An 11827-nucleotide genomic window follows, 5' to 3' on the forward strand; every position below is an offset into this window, starting at 1 on the left:
GTCGGTGCGATGTGACACTGATGAAAGTAAAATATATTTCCAATAAGGCTTGCTGCTTGGTTTGAAAGCATCCCTTACAAGTTAAAATCCAAGTCTACAGTACAAATAAAGACAGATAATGGGTGACCAACAATGTCCGGTATGTAAGACCCAGATAACCATTCAAATTTCCTGATAATTAGATGAAACAAAAAACCCTCCCAGTCTCGTGACCTAGTAGCCTGACTTCAAATAATGGCCATAACAGCCATTGTTTTCACTTGTACTTTCTTTCAAATAAAATATATTTTTCCACATTTCAATTTTTCCCTCAAAATTCCATCCAGAAGGGCTTCCACGATCCAAAAAATATATTATTTTATTTAATAAAAACGAAGGAAAATAATAACACCACCATTTCTTCGTTCCTGCCTGTTATTTTCCATTATAATGTCATTATAATGGCCATTATTCTAGTGATTATTTTAATTATAAAACTTCGAAATCTTGCATATAACTGCATGATTTAAAACCTTGCAGGGTAGAGACAGGTGGCTAGCATTCATTCTAAGACGGCATCTGCACAAGCTTGTCTAAAATCTAATTACAAACGCAAACATGGTATCCCTCTGCCAAGCAACATGTGCAAGACTCCGAGGCATCATGAACATTGGAACATCAATTGCAAGCATCAGCAAGAGCTAGAAAAATCAAGAAAAGTTAGTATCTAATTCATTAATGACATATAGCACAGGCATGTACGTAAAATGTTGGACAATCTCGGAAACCCTAGCAAAGGGTATGTCCCGTCATCAATAGGCATCTCTTAAAACAGGACCCGTCTCATGATGATGAGCCATGACCATTAGCAGTAACTGCGAGAGGCTGCTGCTCGCCTACTGCTGCACTGTTTCCATCCTGGGGAAAAATAAATGACAGTTTAGGATAAAGATAAACGGAATGGAAAAGGAACACAAAGAGCACATCAACAGTAGACATCTTGATAAGCTCTTCCTGCTTCCTTGGGAAGAAATTATTAAATAACTCAGAAATCTCGCCCATGAACATCACTCAATCCACTCAAGTTATCGCTATCACTAAACTTATGTCACTCCTCATGCGCATGCATCAAACAAACGTGTATGGTCTCAGTTCAACAAGCAATAGAAAAATACAAGCATGTTATCAATCTTATGTCGTAAATGTTGCACACAAAGCCGTGCTTTGCCCTCCAAGCCAAATGAAAATTTTGCATATGCTCAGCCCAGAACTGGCTGATTTTACATCTCTAAGCCAAATGACGACTAAAGAACTCACCCCTTCCTTTGTCTCTGATGAGGCATTCTGAGTGCCTGCAGGAGGATTTTTTGAAAGGTCCCTCATTGTACCCTGCAAGATGCACCGAAAGCAGAACATGAACCATCCGCATAAGAAGTTTATTGACATACCAAACATCAACCCATGCAAGTGTACTAGAGAAGCTCTGGTATATGAGTATACTGCAACTCAATCTAGTTTGAGAACACACGCCACCGATATAACAAGTCAACAGGAAATTCTCATTCAGCTATCAGTTTAGAAGGATATCTAATTTAAGGCCGAGGGAAAGGGGGACAAAAAAAGGCAAGGGAAAGAAAATTCTTCAACAAGGATCATGTCCAAAAAGCATAAACGCCTAAGGAATTCAGGGTTTTTATATCAATCTTATGAATCAACGTATCCATCAAAATTTGAGAATGAGAACATTTTACAATGTCCTCAATATGATGTCAACTCAGCATAACTAGGGGTGCCTTTGTAAGCCACAAAAAGTAAGAGCTCAAACGGTATTGACGAAGTGCATACTATACACTAACACTAATAATGGAAAAGGTAAACCAATAATGATATACAATTGGCATCTTCCATACTCAGACATGCTACAAAGCCAACATATATGCTGTCAACAGATCAAAGTCAACTTGTAGGCACAACACCGCACTTCAATGCCTTCAGGGCCAAGCCTGGATCATTCTTCAGGCTCAAGATCTAAGCTGAGGCCTAGTAGTTGTTTTCCAATGACGAATAATGAAAACAGTTATGACCCAACAACTGTAATTCGGTAATTTCAAAACATGATAATACTTTCTGAAAATGTTTGTATCTTTAAGAATCCATTTATTTTCCATTTGATATTAACAAAAATAATGTTAAGCTCAGACAGTACGAATATTACCTGTTTGTAGTACATAGACTCCCAATTTTGGACCAAGAAAGAGACGGAAATGTTAAAACTATAAATTCAGAAGCAGCACTAGTAAATTATTGAAAATGAGTATACCGCCATATCTGGTTCTCTTTATTATTTTTCTGGTGAGCGCCAAAGCTGGCTTTTCATTACCTTCAACAATGTAAATAATTGTCTAAGATACTAAGTAAGATCCTATATATCATATGACAGTCAAAATTTTGATGGGGAGCGCTAGTCATCTAAAGGCGGATTCAGAAAATTGAACAAGCAAATGGCTGAGATTTGACCCACCAAAATCAGGTTAACAAGCCAAGATACATGTATCATCACAAAGCATTATGTCCTGGATTATCACCAACTGCCCATTGGAGGAAGGATGTATATTTTTTGACAGAGATTAAATTGCATTTAAAACCAAGGACAAGTTACTTTCTCAAAGAGCACTGTTGATGCAGCAACATACCATTAGAAGTTCTAACATCAATTCCTTTGCCTTTATTGGTAAAAGATCACCTTGAGTTTAATCAAAAACGTTTATCTTTGGCAGGGGTTGGTGGACACCTTCTAAATACAGCAGCAGCCACATCCCTATCTCAAATGATCTAATTAAACCAAGAGATTCTTCCAACAAATTAAGGTTCTCTTGTTTTAAACATCCCCTATGCCCATCCTGCAAAATGCATTTATCATTGCATCCCGCCTTAATCAGATATGGAATCGTCTAGGATACCTATAAATCCCTCTTATCGACTCCATGAAACCTATCTACATATTATATCATCCTACTCCAAAACTCTTAATTATCCAAAACCAACTCCATTAAGTTTTCAGCAAATCTAGTGCTGCCACAGAATAATTAGCCCATAACTTCATCATTATGCAGATAAAATGTTATCTTCAATAAAGCCACCGAAAAATTAAACCATATGATAGTTTGCATAAAATTCCTACATATCCACAGATTATATGAAATATTAGGACAACTCTAGGTAATTAGTAGACTTTCTTTATGCTGTTTGTGAAAAATGAAAACTTTGAACAGATGCTTCGTAACATCAGCTCTGTAGTGTCAATTCGAGTACACAAACAGCTAGGGATGACTCAGCAAAGTGGCGAAGGGTATAAGTTGGATATGGCAGCAGAAGGTTTAGTACCGTCAGGCAGGAGCACGGAATGCCACATTCATGTCCCTAAAAAATCTTCTGGATACTCCAAGTACACCGAACTTGCATGCACGTGTTCGCAATATATACATATACATATATATACACATATATACATATATATACATATACATATATATACACATATATACACATACATACATATACATATACATATATACACACATATATACATATACATACAGATACATATACACATATATACACATACATACATATACACACATACATACATGCACATATATATATACACATATATACATATACATATATATACACATATATACATATATATACATATACATATATAGAGAGAGGGGGGGAGAGGGGAGGGAGGTCAAAGTAGGAAACATGAGATCCAACAAAAATATAGATGATAATCAAATCAAGCACAATTATGTAGTAAAATCATTTATACAACATAATCACCTTATTTGCCCACATAAGTCCACAGGCGTTGCATAAGGTCCTGGGTCCATCAGGTCCACGACGCATCATTGGAGTAGCCTTTGAGCTGATGCCACAGTGATGGCATCTGAACATATTCAAAACAACATTAAACCCCAAATATCAAATATCATTAGAACCTACATTCTAATTAAAGACATGCTCACAGATACTGAAAGTAGGCAAAAAAAAATATAGCCCAAGGGGAAAAGTGATAAGAAGCTTTAGAAGAATTGGTCCTTGTTTCCAAATCCAGTCACAGAAAAGTCCCTTTTTCTTCTGAAAATACATCCAGCTACTGGTTTTCGGTGAACAGGACCAATACTCCCTGCCATCTCACTAAAGATTAACTTTCTTAGGTTCTTTCTTTCAAACGGCATCGCTAACTTGATCAACTTAAACCTAAACAGATTCTTCTTCCAACATTCTACTGCGGTTCTTTTGCTCCTCACTTAAACCATTGCCTTACCATCATATAAAATTTACTGATTTAGTTTGTCAGTTCCTGCAAACCAGCAATTGCACATGCATACCATGGTGGTTGTTCGATCTCATCCACCGTGCAATTGGACACCTGTTTTGCAGTTGACACTTTTTGGTTTGTTTGGTTAGAATTAATTACAGCAACAATATTCATTTAAAAGAAAAGTTTAAAGGTGTTAAGTTGTAGTCAGACTGGAGGGGATGTTTCCTCCTGCCTACAAAATAATCAAGGGCAGGATGTCTAAGTCAAAATCCCTAACAAATATCTTGGAGAAATCTTATGAATAGGAGATGACACATAAAACAATAAGAATAATGTGCTGGCAATGCCACAGGCCCTTGACCAAGCACAACCTAACTTGGTTTTCTTCACAGTGAGATACCATATATGGAACATAATAATTGCTCTGGTATCATAATAGTAAATTTAAAAAATGCCAAGTTGCACCATAACCACAGCAAAGAACAGTTTTATTTAGATTATCATTTATGAAATCTTAAATAGGCAAAAATTAGATACACAACTTACGTGGCAGCTGATTCTGGTCGACCTTCCACAGAACCCCACCGTTGGGAAGCATCCAAACTTGCAATACCTGCAGTTGCATCTTCAGGCTTTGATTTTGATGATGTGAACTGACCTCTGTTCCGCTGCATCCTGTCGACAAAGAAGTTAGAAACAAAATAGGAAAAAAGAGGTGGCAATATATGTCCAGCCAAAAGCTTGGAGATTGTGTACCACATTGAGCAACTAATAAGGCCTAAATGAGACAGATGTATTGGAGTTTCATCAGTTATCGACAGCTAAAAAAAGATTTACAAACAAAGATCAAGGAGAAGCATCAAATATAAAATTATCAAAAGATTGCATGAAAGGACAGATTGTGCGCCATACATCTAAAATTGGCATCGTGAATGTCTCTTTGCCAGGGGCTACGCCTAAAAGCATGAAGAGCCCAAATATTAGATAAAAATAAACTCAGGATTTAATCTGTGCTTTGGCCTTTTTTCCTAATAAGCACTTGTCAACCAGGGATCAACCATCCATCTTTTTCTCCAACAGGCTTGGAGCTAGTTGCATGTGCACATGTTACTACCTTAATTCTCACTTAGAAATCCTACACTCTTGGATACTACATTATAAGTCACTAGTGAAAGAAAGGGGGCATGTTCAAAAAACATGCACATTTTAAGATAATAAAAAAACAGACAAGAGCCGATTCAATATCGATAAATTCCACAAAGAATTTTTCATAGCTATGAATATCTTCATTCAAAATCTTAAGTTCACTTCAGATGCCAGGCTGATACCTTATATAGAGTGAGAAATTTATGCAACACAAAAGAAGAAACGATCTCAGAATATTCACCTCTTACCTGAGAGCAACTTCTTTGCGGACATTGTAACGTATCTTCTTGTCAAAATTCCGTTCTTTCCTCTTCTCCCGGAACCTCATCAATGAAGCAACACGCTGGGGGAAATTTGAACGCTGTGCAATATCAAAAAAGAAGCTTCCAATTTAAACAACTCGTCAAACCAATCTTTAGTACTTTACGAAAGTCGGTTGGGATGAGAATTACCTTGTTGTATGGATTTGAAGAAGATGGCCCTGAAGCCAAGCCGGTGTTTATCTCACGCCCTCCAAGTAACAAAAGCACAGCTTGAACCTACGCAGTGCAACACAGGCACGTCTATCACAATTCTAAAACAGCATTGCTCTAAAAGAAAAAAAAAAAGGAGTTTAACAAAAATCCTGCCACTAACCAGACAGAGGAAGTGCGAACAAAAAGGGAAAAAATGTCACCTTTTCGGGGGAGACAGAGTCGAACACATAGACCTCCCCCTGAAACGAGAGGGTTAGCTGATTAGCCCCAACCTGTGGCGCGACCATCCCAAGAGGATCCCTCAGATTGGCGTGGTCGGAAGGCACGTCACCTTCCATCCCCTCCCCCTCCGCGGCCCCATCGTGATCATCCTCCATCGCGTCTCCTCCGCCGCCATCCTCCGCGTACTGCTGGATGGCCTGGGCGTCGGCGGCCACAATCAAGTGACCCTCACCACCGCCGCCGGGTGCATCGTCGATCCGCCCCGGGAGGGGCATGGCGGGGTGCGCAGGAGCCGGATGGCGGGCCGTGTAAAGTCCTCCGGCCAACGGCTTCACGTCGGCCGGCTGGCCAGAGCTTTCGCTCATTCCCCTCACCCTCTCTCGAGATCAAAGAAAAGGATTTTTTTGAAAAGAAAAAAAAAACAACTACTTTGACAAACAAATATCAATAAAATTGGGCCAGAAACACCAGAAACTTCAAATCTTAGGAATCTTTCGGGAGCTCGGATCGAGAAACCCTAAAATTTTAGGGCACCATGGGAGAGCCAGTAGAAGACGCGAGAGAGAGAAAGGAAGAGGCCGAGAGGAAGGGGGAGGGACTAAGACATGACAGAAGCGGTGACGTCATCGGGTCTTCCCACAGGGCCTTGCCCGGTGTGGAGGATTGATCAGGGCCGTAGGATGCAGATCGCGAGCGAATCGCTGGTGCTACCTTAACGATAACGATGAGCGTGCGCGCTCATCACGGCAGATGCCGTACTGTACCCGTTCGTCTCCCGTGCCCTTGATGGGCCTCCAGGTTTTTTACCATTCCTGCGTGGTTGCGATTAGGTCCGGCTCGCTCCATGTTTGGGTTGCTTCCAGCTAAAGGGTGCAATTTTCACTGTACTTGATACTGGGAAGTTTGAACTAAAATGGAACTATAACATAATGTTCATCTTGCTCTTGATTGGTTTTGTGTGATTCTATGGGCACCTATTAGATGCGCATGAGCACGTAAACAACTCTCTTGACACATAATAAGAAAGGATTAGTGCAACCAAACATAAGAATAAGTTAATTATGAAATTGCCAAAAACGATTGTTATGAATCTCATTAACTTTTTTTTGTGCGCAAGTAATGCCAAGCATGTTACCAATAAATATGCTTCATTAGTTCCAAGTGTGACGTGACAAAAAGAGGAGCTTGGCACGATTCAAGATGTCAATGCCATGCACAGATGCAAGGAACTAATTATACTCCGACACGTGACCTTGAAGCTTTTTCTTTGCGCTAGGTTTGGATCCCCAAAGCGTTTTGTTTTTATGTGCGCGTAACAAGAATGACAGCAATGATCAAATGGAGGCACGCATAGGGATATTAAAACCCATTATGGCACATATATATTGCCATTATGATAGTCGAGAATGGTAATATGACAATTGTTGTTAACCGTTGTTATTTTATGTTTGTAACTCATAAAAGTTATCCAAAAATGTTATAAAACCTGTTTCATGTGACGACTATATGTATTCATCCAAGACTATAGTACCAAGTATATCTCAATCATAGAGGCAATAATCGATAAATCATTTCTTTATATTTCAGCTTTAAACAACAGTATTCGTTAACAGACTATTCAATTCCATATAATATTTAAAATTATTTTCAATCTCGACCAGGCACACGTTACTGCGTAAGTGAAAGTCGATTCAGACCCCGAGATTATTACCTTTTTGACATCAAAGCAGATGGTAACTCCTAGGAAACCAATCATCACCCACATACAAGGATGCAACAATCAAGACTAGCCAAAAGAAATTTCTCTCCAACTTCCTCACCATTTCTTTTTTTCAAAGGACTAGGGCACGTAGAAACCTGCTGATATATCAAGAGTTAAGGCAGGATCAAACCCATGCCCCTTGAATGGAAACAAAAGACTATACAAACTGGACCGGTCGGCGCTCTCTCCTGCTTCACCAGTAACTATACAAATTTGTAATCAAAGAAATTATCACAGATGGAAGACAAACTTCAAGAACACAAAAAAATCAGGCAAAAAATGTGCATCTAGCGATCCAAATCTTCCATACCACCATCACTCCAGAGCACTTGCTCATCAATCTTAGTCAGAGTCTCATCATCCAGCCGCTTCCAAGTCCGGATTGACTCAACCCCCATCCATGCCTTCTTGCCTTTTCTCAGCTGGGATAAAATTACCCTCCCTCTCCTAGGCCAGCCAGCCCTTCCATAGCCATGGTAGCCAAAACCTCCACCATAACAAAACCATATACCATCAATGTTGCCGCAAAAGTCATTAAGATGATCGTGACCAAGGAATACTGCCTTCACATCTCCCATCGAGGTGAGGGATTTTAGGACCCCAGAGTTGAACATAGAACAAGCAACTGCCTCCTGATATTTGCCCACAAACCCTCCATACCAGAGATCTCGAACCTCTGGAATGGGGATATGGAAAAAAGTTAGTGCTGGAGCTGGAAAGATGCCCTGCTAGTCAAAGACAGAAACAATTCTTATTTAAGTTTGTAAAGCAACCATTATAGCAAGTAAAAGCTTACATCTTATCATCAAAGCAAGTAAAAGCTTTCATCTTATCATCAAAGCAAGTAAAAGCTTTCATCTAATCATCAACCTCTTCTACTCCACAAAGACTGCTGCGATCAGGATAGAACCGCATGTTCCGCTCCATCATGAGCAGTGATCAGATAGATAACATTAAGAATTTTTTTTATCAGATGCAACCCGCACATCTAAATTTACAATTTTTAATGCAATCACCAATTTAGTATGAAACTCCTCATATTGCTAAGCATTTCACCATCCAACCTCAACTCAGACCCTAAGGGCAAATTCATGCGCATGTGATACCCAAAACCTGCTGCTTCCCATGTGCACTAAGAGATTAATCTATTTTTCCCATTAAATCAGAAAGAAACTCTGCCCTATTATTCTCTTATCACACTGCATCTATATCATAGAGTTTATTAGACTAGTTGGCAGTAAAACATTCAAGGAACTCCCAGAAGCTCTAGAATAAAGATATGAAAATAGCCTAACCTATATAAAACTTAAATTTGTAGCCATTTCATTGAACCTGATGCTATTATTGATGATCTCATATTGGCGCTTCTCCATGAAGATATGAAGACAATGAGCCCATATAGTAAGATTCAAAAAACACAAGTATTAGTTATCAACCCAATTATTAAGAGTAAACATTGCAAATTGCATTATTGAAATTTTGACTTCTTTATTTAATTTTCTAATAGATATAGGCCACTGAATCAATTTTCTGCTCTTGCAAATTCCCACTCTCTGACCGATTCAATTCACCATAAAATGCAATAAAAAACATCTACCAGTAATCACTTGGCATAAAACACTGTAACTTGGTCCTCCTTTTAATTTTTTAAGCAATTAATTAAAGAAGGCAAATCAACATAAAAGCACAAACCCAGAATATGATATAAAGATGCAGAGCACTGACCACTGAACTAATGATTTTAGCGGATCATGTCTTTCAATGACACTTGCTCAATCTTAAAACCTGCGAGCTATATGTCATGAATGAGATATGAGACCAGACAAAATCTTTAGCCTCTAAAGAATAACACCGGATCATTAAATATTCAAACTCAAAGGTTGGTACCCATATTAAAAGTTAGCAGCCATGTATGGATGAATTTTTCAACTAGGAGCATAATGCAACAGCAAATTTGATTGGTCTCTAATACCTCCCCTACTAATTGGTGATGCCTCATTGCTTTGAGCCAGTGAAACAAAGAATACAGCAATGGTTAAGAGGACTGTAACATGACTAATTCTTGCTAAGTCCTCAAAGAAAACAGCAGAGATTGCAGTATTGTACCATGAGATTCCTAGCTACTATAGAAGTCATTAAAGATACAATCATTTTCAGCTACTATGTAAGACAAGCAAAGAATTATCATATAAGAAAATGAAGAGAAGCAAAAGTTTGTTATGAATTTTTGAATACCTGAAGGTTTTGTGAAGCGGTGCGAAGCCAGGTGAGTTGAGATTCCCTAATCCATCCATAAGTTCTAACTCCACCGACCATTGCACGATCTCCACTATCAAGGAAGTAGAGATTTAGCACGCTGGTATTAGCCATTCCCGAACTGAACGCTCCATGCACCCTGATGTCATAATTCCCAAATCCATCTATCTTGAAACCAGGCGGGTTGAGCTGGGAAACAGAATAATCCATGAGGGAGATGAACGACATCAGCTCTCCCCGGGTCATGGTGGACTCCTGGTCATGATTACCCAAGATTGCCGCCCAGGGAATCCTGGACTCCATGGCAGGCCGAAACACTTGAAACAGTGATTCCGCTGCATCTGTTGCACTTGTCCCAAATATGTTATCCCCTGGTTCAGACCAAAAGAACACGTAGCCAAAAATTTCAAGAAATGTCTCCCGGGTGTTTTCGTTTAAATAAAGGCTGAATTTCTTTATAAAGGGGGAGGAATCAGGGACAGATAAATCTCTCTCAGAAATGCCACCTGAATTGAATGTCTTTGGTCAAAGATCAAATCTTTAGCGAAAAAAGATCGAATCTTTAGTACAAAGAAGCAAAGCAAAGCATAAGGGCGCCCGAAATGGCATCAAGAAGAAAACTCCGTTCTTAGCATATACGTAGACGAAAATTTCTCACAGAGAATGGTCATAAGAAAAAGGTTCATTTTCCTCTAGAGAAAGATTGAATCTTTATTACAAAGAGAGGAGTAGAATAAGGGGAAAAAAGAATCAAAAGAAGACGCACACCAAAATTTCCCTCGGAGTTGATTTCTTGATCTGAATTCTTGTAGTAAAAGATTGAAACTTCAGCTCAAGAAAAGGGAGAAGAAGAAGGAGTTAGGACCTGTGAAGGCGATGAGATCGGGCTTCTCGGCCTCAATCATCCTCCGGAGGAACTGGGTAGTATTGAGATCGGAGCAGCGGGCGGACTCGAACGGGAGCACATCTCGGCACCGGGTCACCGCTCCATTGCCGAAATGCATGTCCGCGACCTAATCGCATCAAAAGAAACAACCCCCTTAACCCTAACCCTCGCACTAGGAAGCCGAAAAGGAGAAGAAGAAGCTGAAGCTCGAGCTGAGCTGAGATCTCTCACCTGGAGTATCTTGAAGGAGCCGTCGTAGCGGAAGCGGAGAGGGAACTCGGCGGACTTCTTGACCCTCACGGCGGAGTCGGCGCCCACCTCGATCGCCTTCCAGAATAAAAAGGAGAGGAGGAGAGAGAAGAGGATAAGGAGGAAGAGGTCGGAGAGAGCGGGACGCCACGGCCGGCGGCTCATCCTCCTTCGCTCTCTTCTTCCCCGAGCGCGGTCTGCGATTTATTCCATCGCGGAACCGAAACCGTGGCGGTTTGTGATTTGATGGCAAGCAACTGCCTTCCTTTTATCATCATTATTATTATTATTATTATTTCTCCTCTCCGCCTGAATCCGACCGGACCATGAACCGGGAAGAGGGAACGGTCTATTGTAATTTGCTCACTGGCTGAATTTTTTCGAGAGTTACAAGATGGCATGACTGTGGAGGAGAAGTCTCCTGATACGTTCAAAGAATCTTCTCGGTGTACTGCACTGCATAAGAGGCAACCCAGTCAACAGCTCTATTCACTTTTCTATACACATGCACCGTCTGAAATTTT

General features: G+C 39.9%; 2 protein-coding genes across 5 annotated transcripts; both read right to left on the reverse strand.

Moving 5' to 3' along the window:
- Window positions 1–689: 689 nt before the first annotated feature.
- Window positions 690–6790, reverse strand: LOC103722605 (GATA transcription factor 20-like). The gene is made up of 7 exons (XM_008813212.5): window positions 6129–6790; window positions 5905–5991; window positions 5701–5813; window positions 4853–4981; window positions 3823–3928; window positions 1297–1368; window positions 690–897 (listed from the first exon to the last, which is right to left on the reverse strand). Exons 1-7 carry the CDS (start codon window positions 6513–6515, stop codon window positions 823–825), a joined length of 969 nt encoding a protein of 322 aa, XP_008811434.1. The 5' UTR covers window positions 6516–6790; the 3' UTR covers window positions 690–822.
- A 1147-nt stretch (window positions 6791–7937) lies between these two features.
- On the reverse strand, window positions 7938–11560 carry PAP28 (purple acid phosphatase 28). 4 transcript variants are annotated; one of them, XM_088707819.2, is made up of 4 exons: window positions 11286–11558; window positions 11034–11181; window positions 10148–10674; window positions 7938–8637 (listed from the first exon to the last, which is right to left on the reverse strand). In XM_088707819.2, exons 1-4 carry the CDS (start codon window positions 11466–11468, stop codon window positions 8200–8202), a joined length of 1296 nt encoding a protein of 431 aa, XP_088563945.2. In that variant the 5' UTR covers window positions 11469–11558; the 3' UTR covers window positions 7938–8199. The 4 variants fall into 4 exon arrangements, with proteins under 4 accessions (XP_088563945.2, XP_008811435.3, XP_008811436.3 ...); XM_008813213.6 differs by having other exon boundaries at window positions 7938–8640; window positions 10148–10539; window positions 11286–11557; XM_008813214.6 differs by having other exon boundaries at window positions 10148–10539; window positions 11286–11556.
- Between the last annotated feature and the right edge of the window lie 267 nt (window positions 11561–11827).

This window comes from Phoenix dactylifera, chromosome 11 (genome assembly GCF_051530095.1).
Source record: "Phoenix dactylifera cultivar Ajwa chromosome 11, Ajwa_hap1_PhDact_Kaust_v1.1, whole genome shotgun sequence".
Classification (NCBI taxonomy): Eukaryota; Viridiplantae; Streptophyta; class Magnoliopsida; order Arecales; family Arecaceae; genus Phoenix; species Phoenix dactylifera.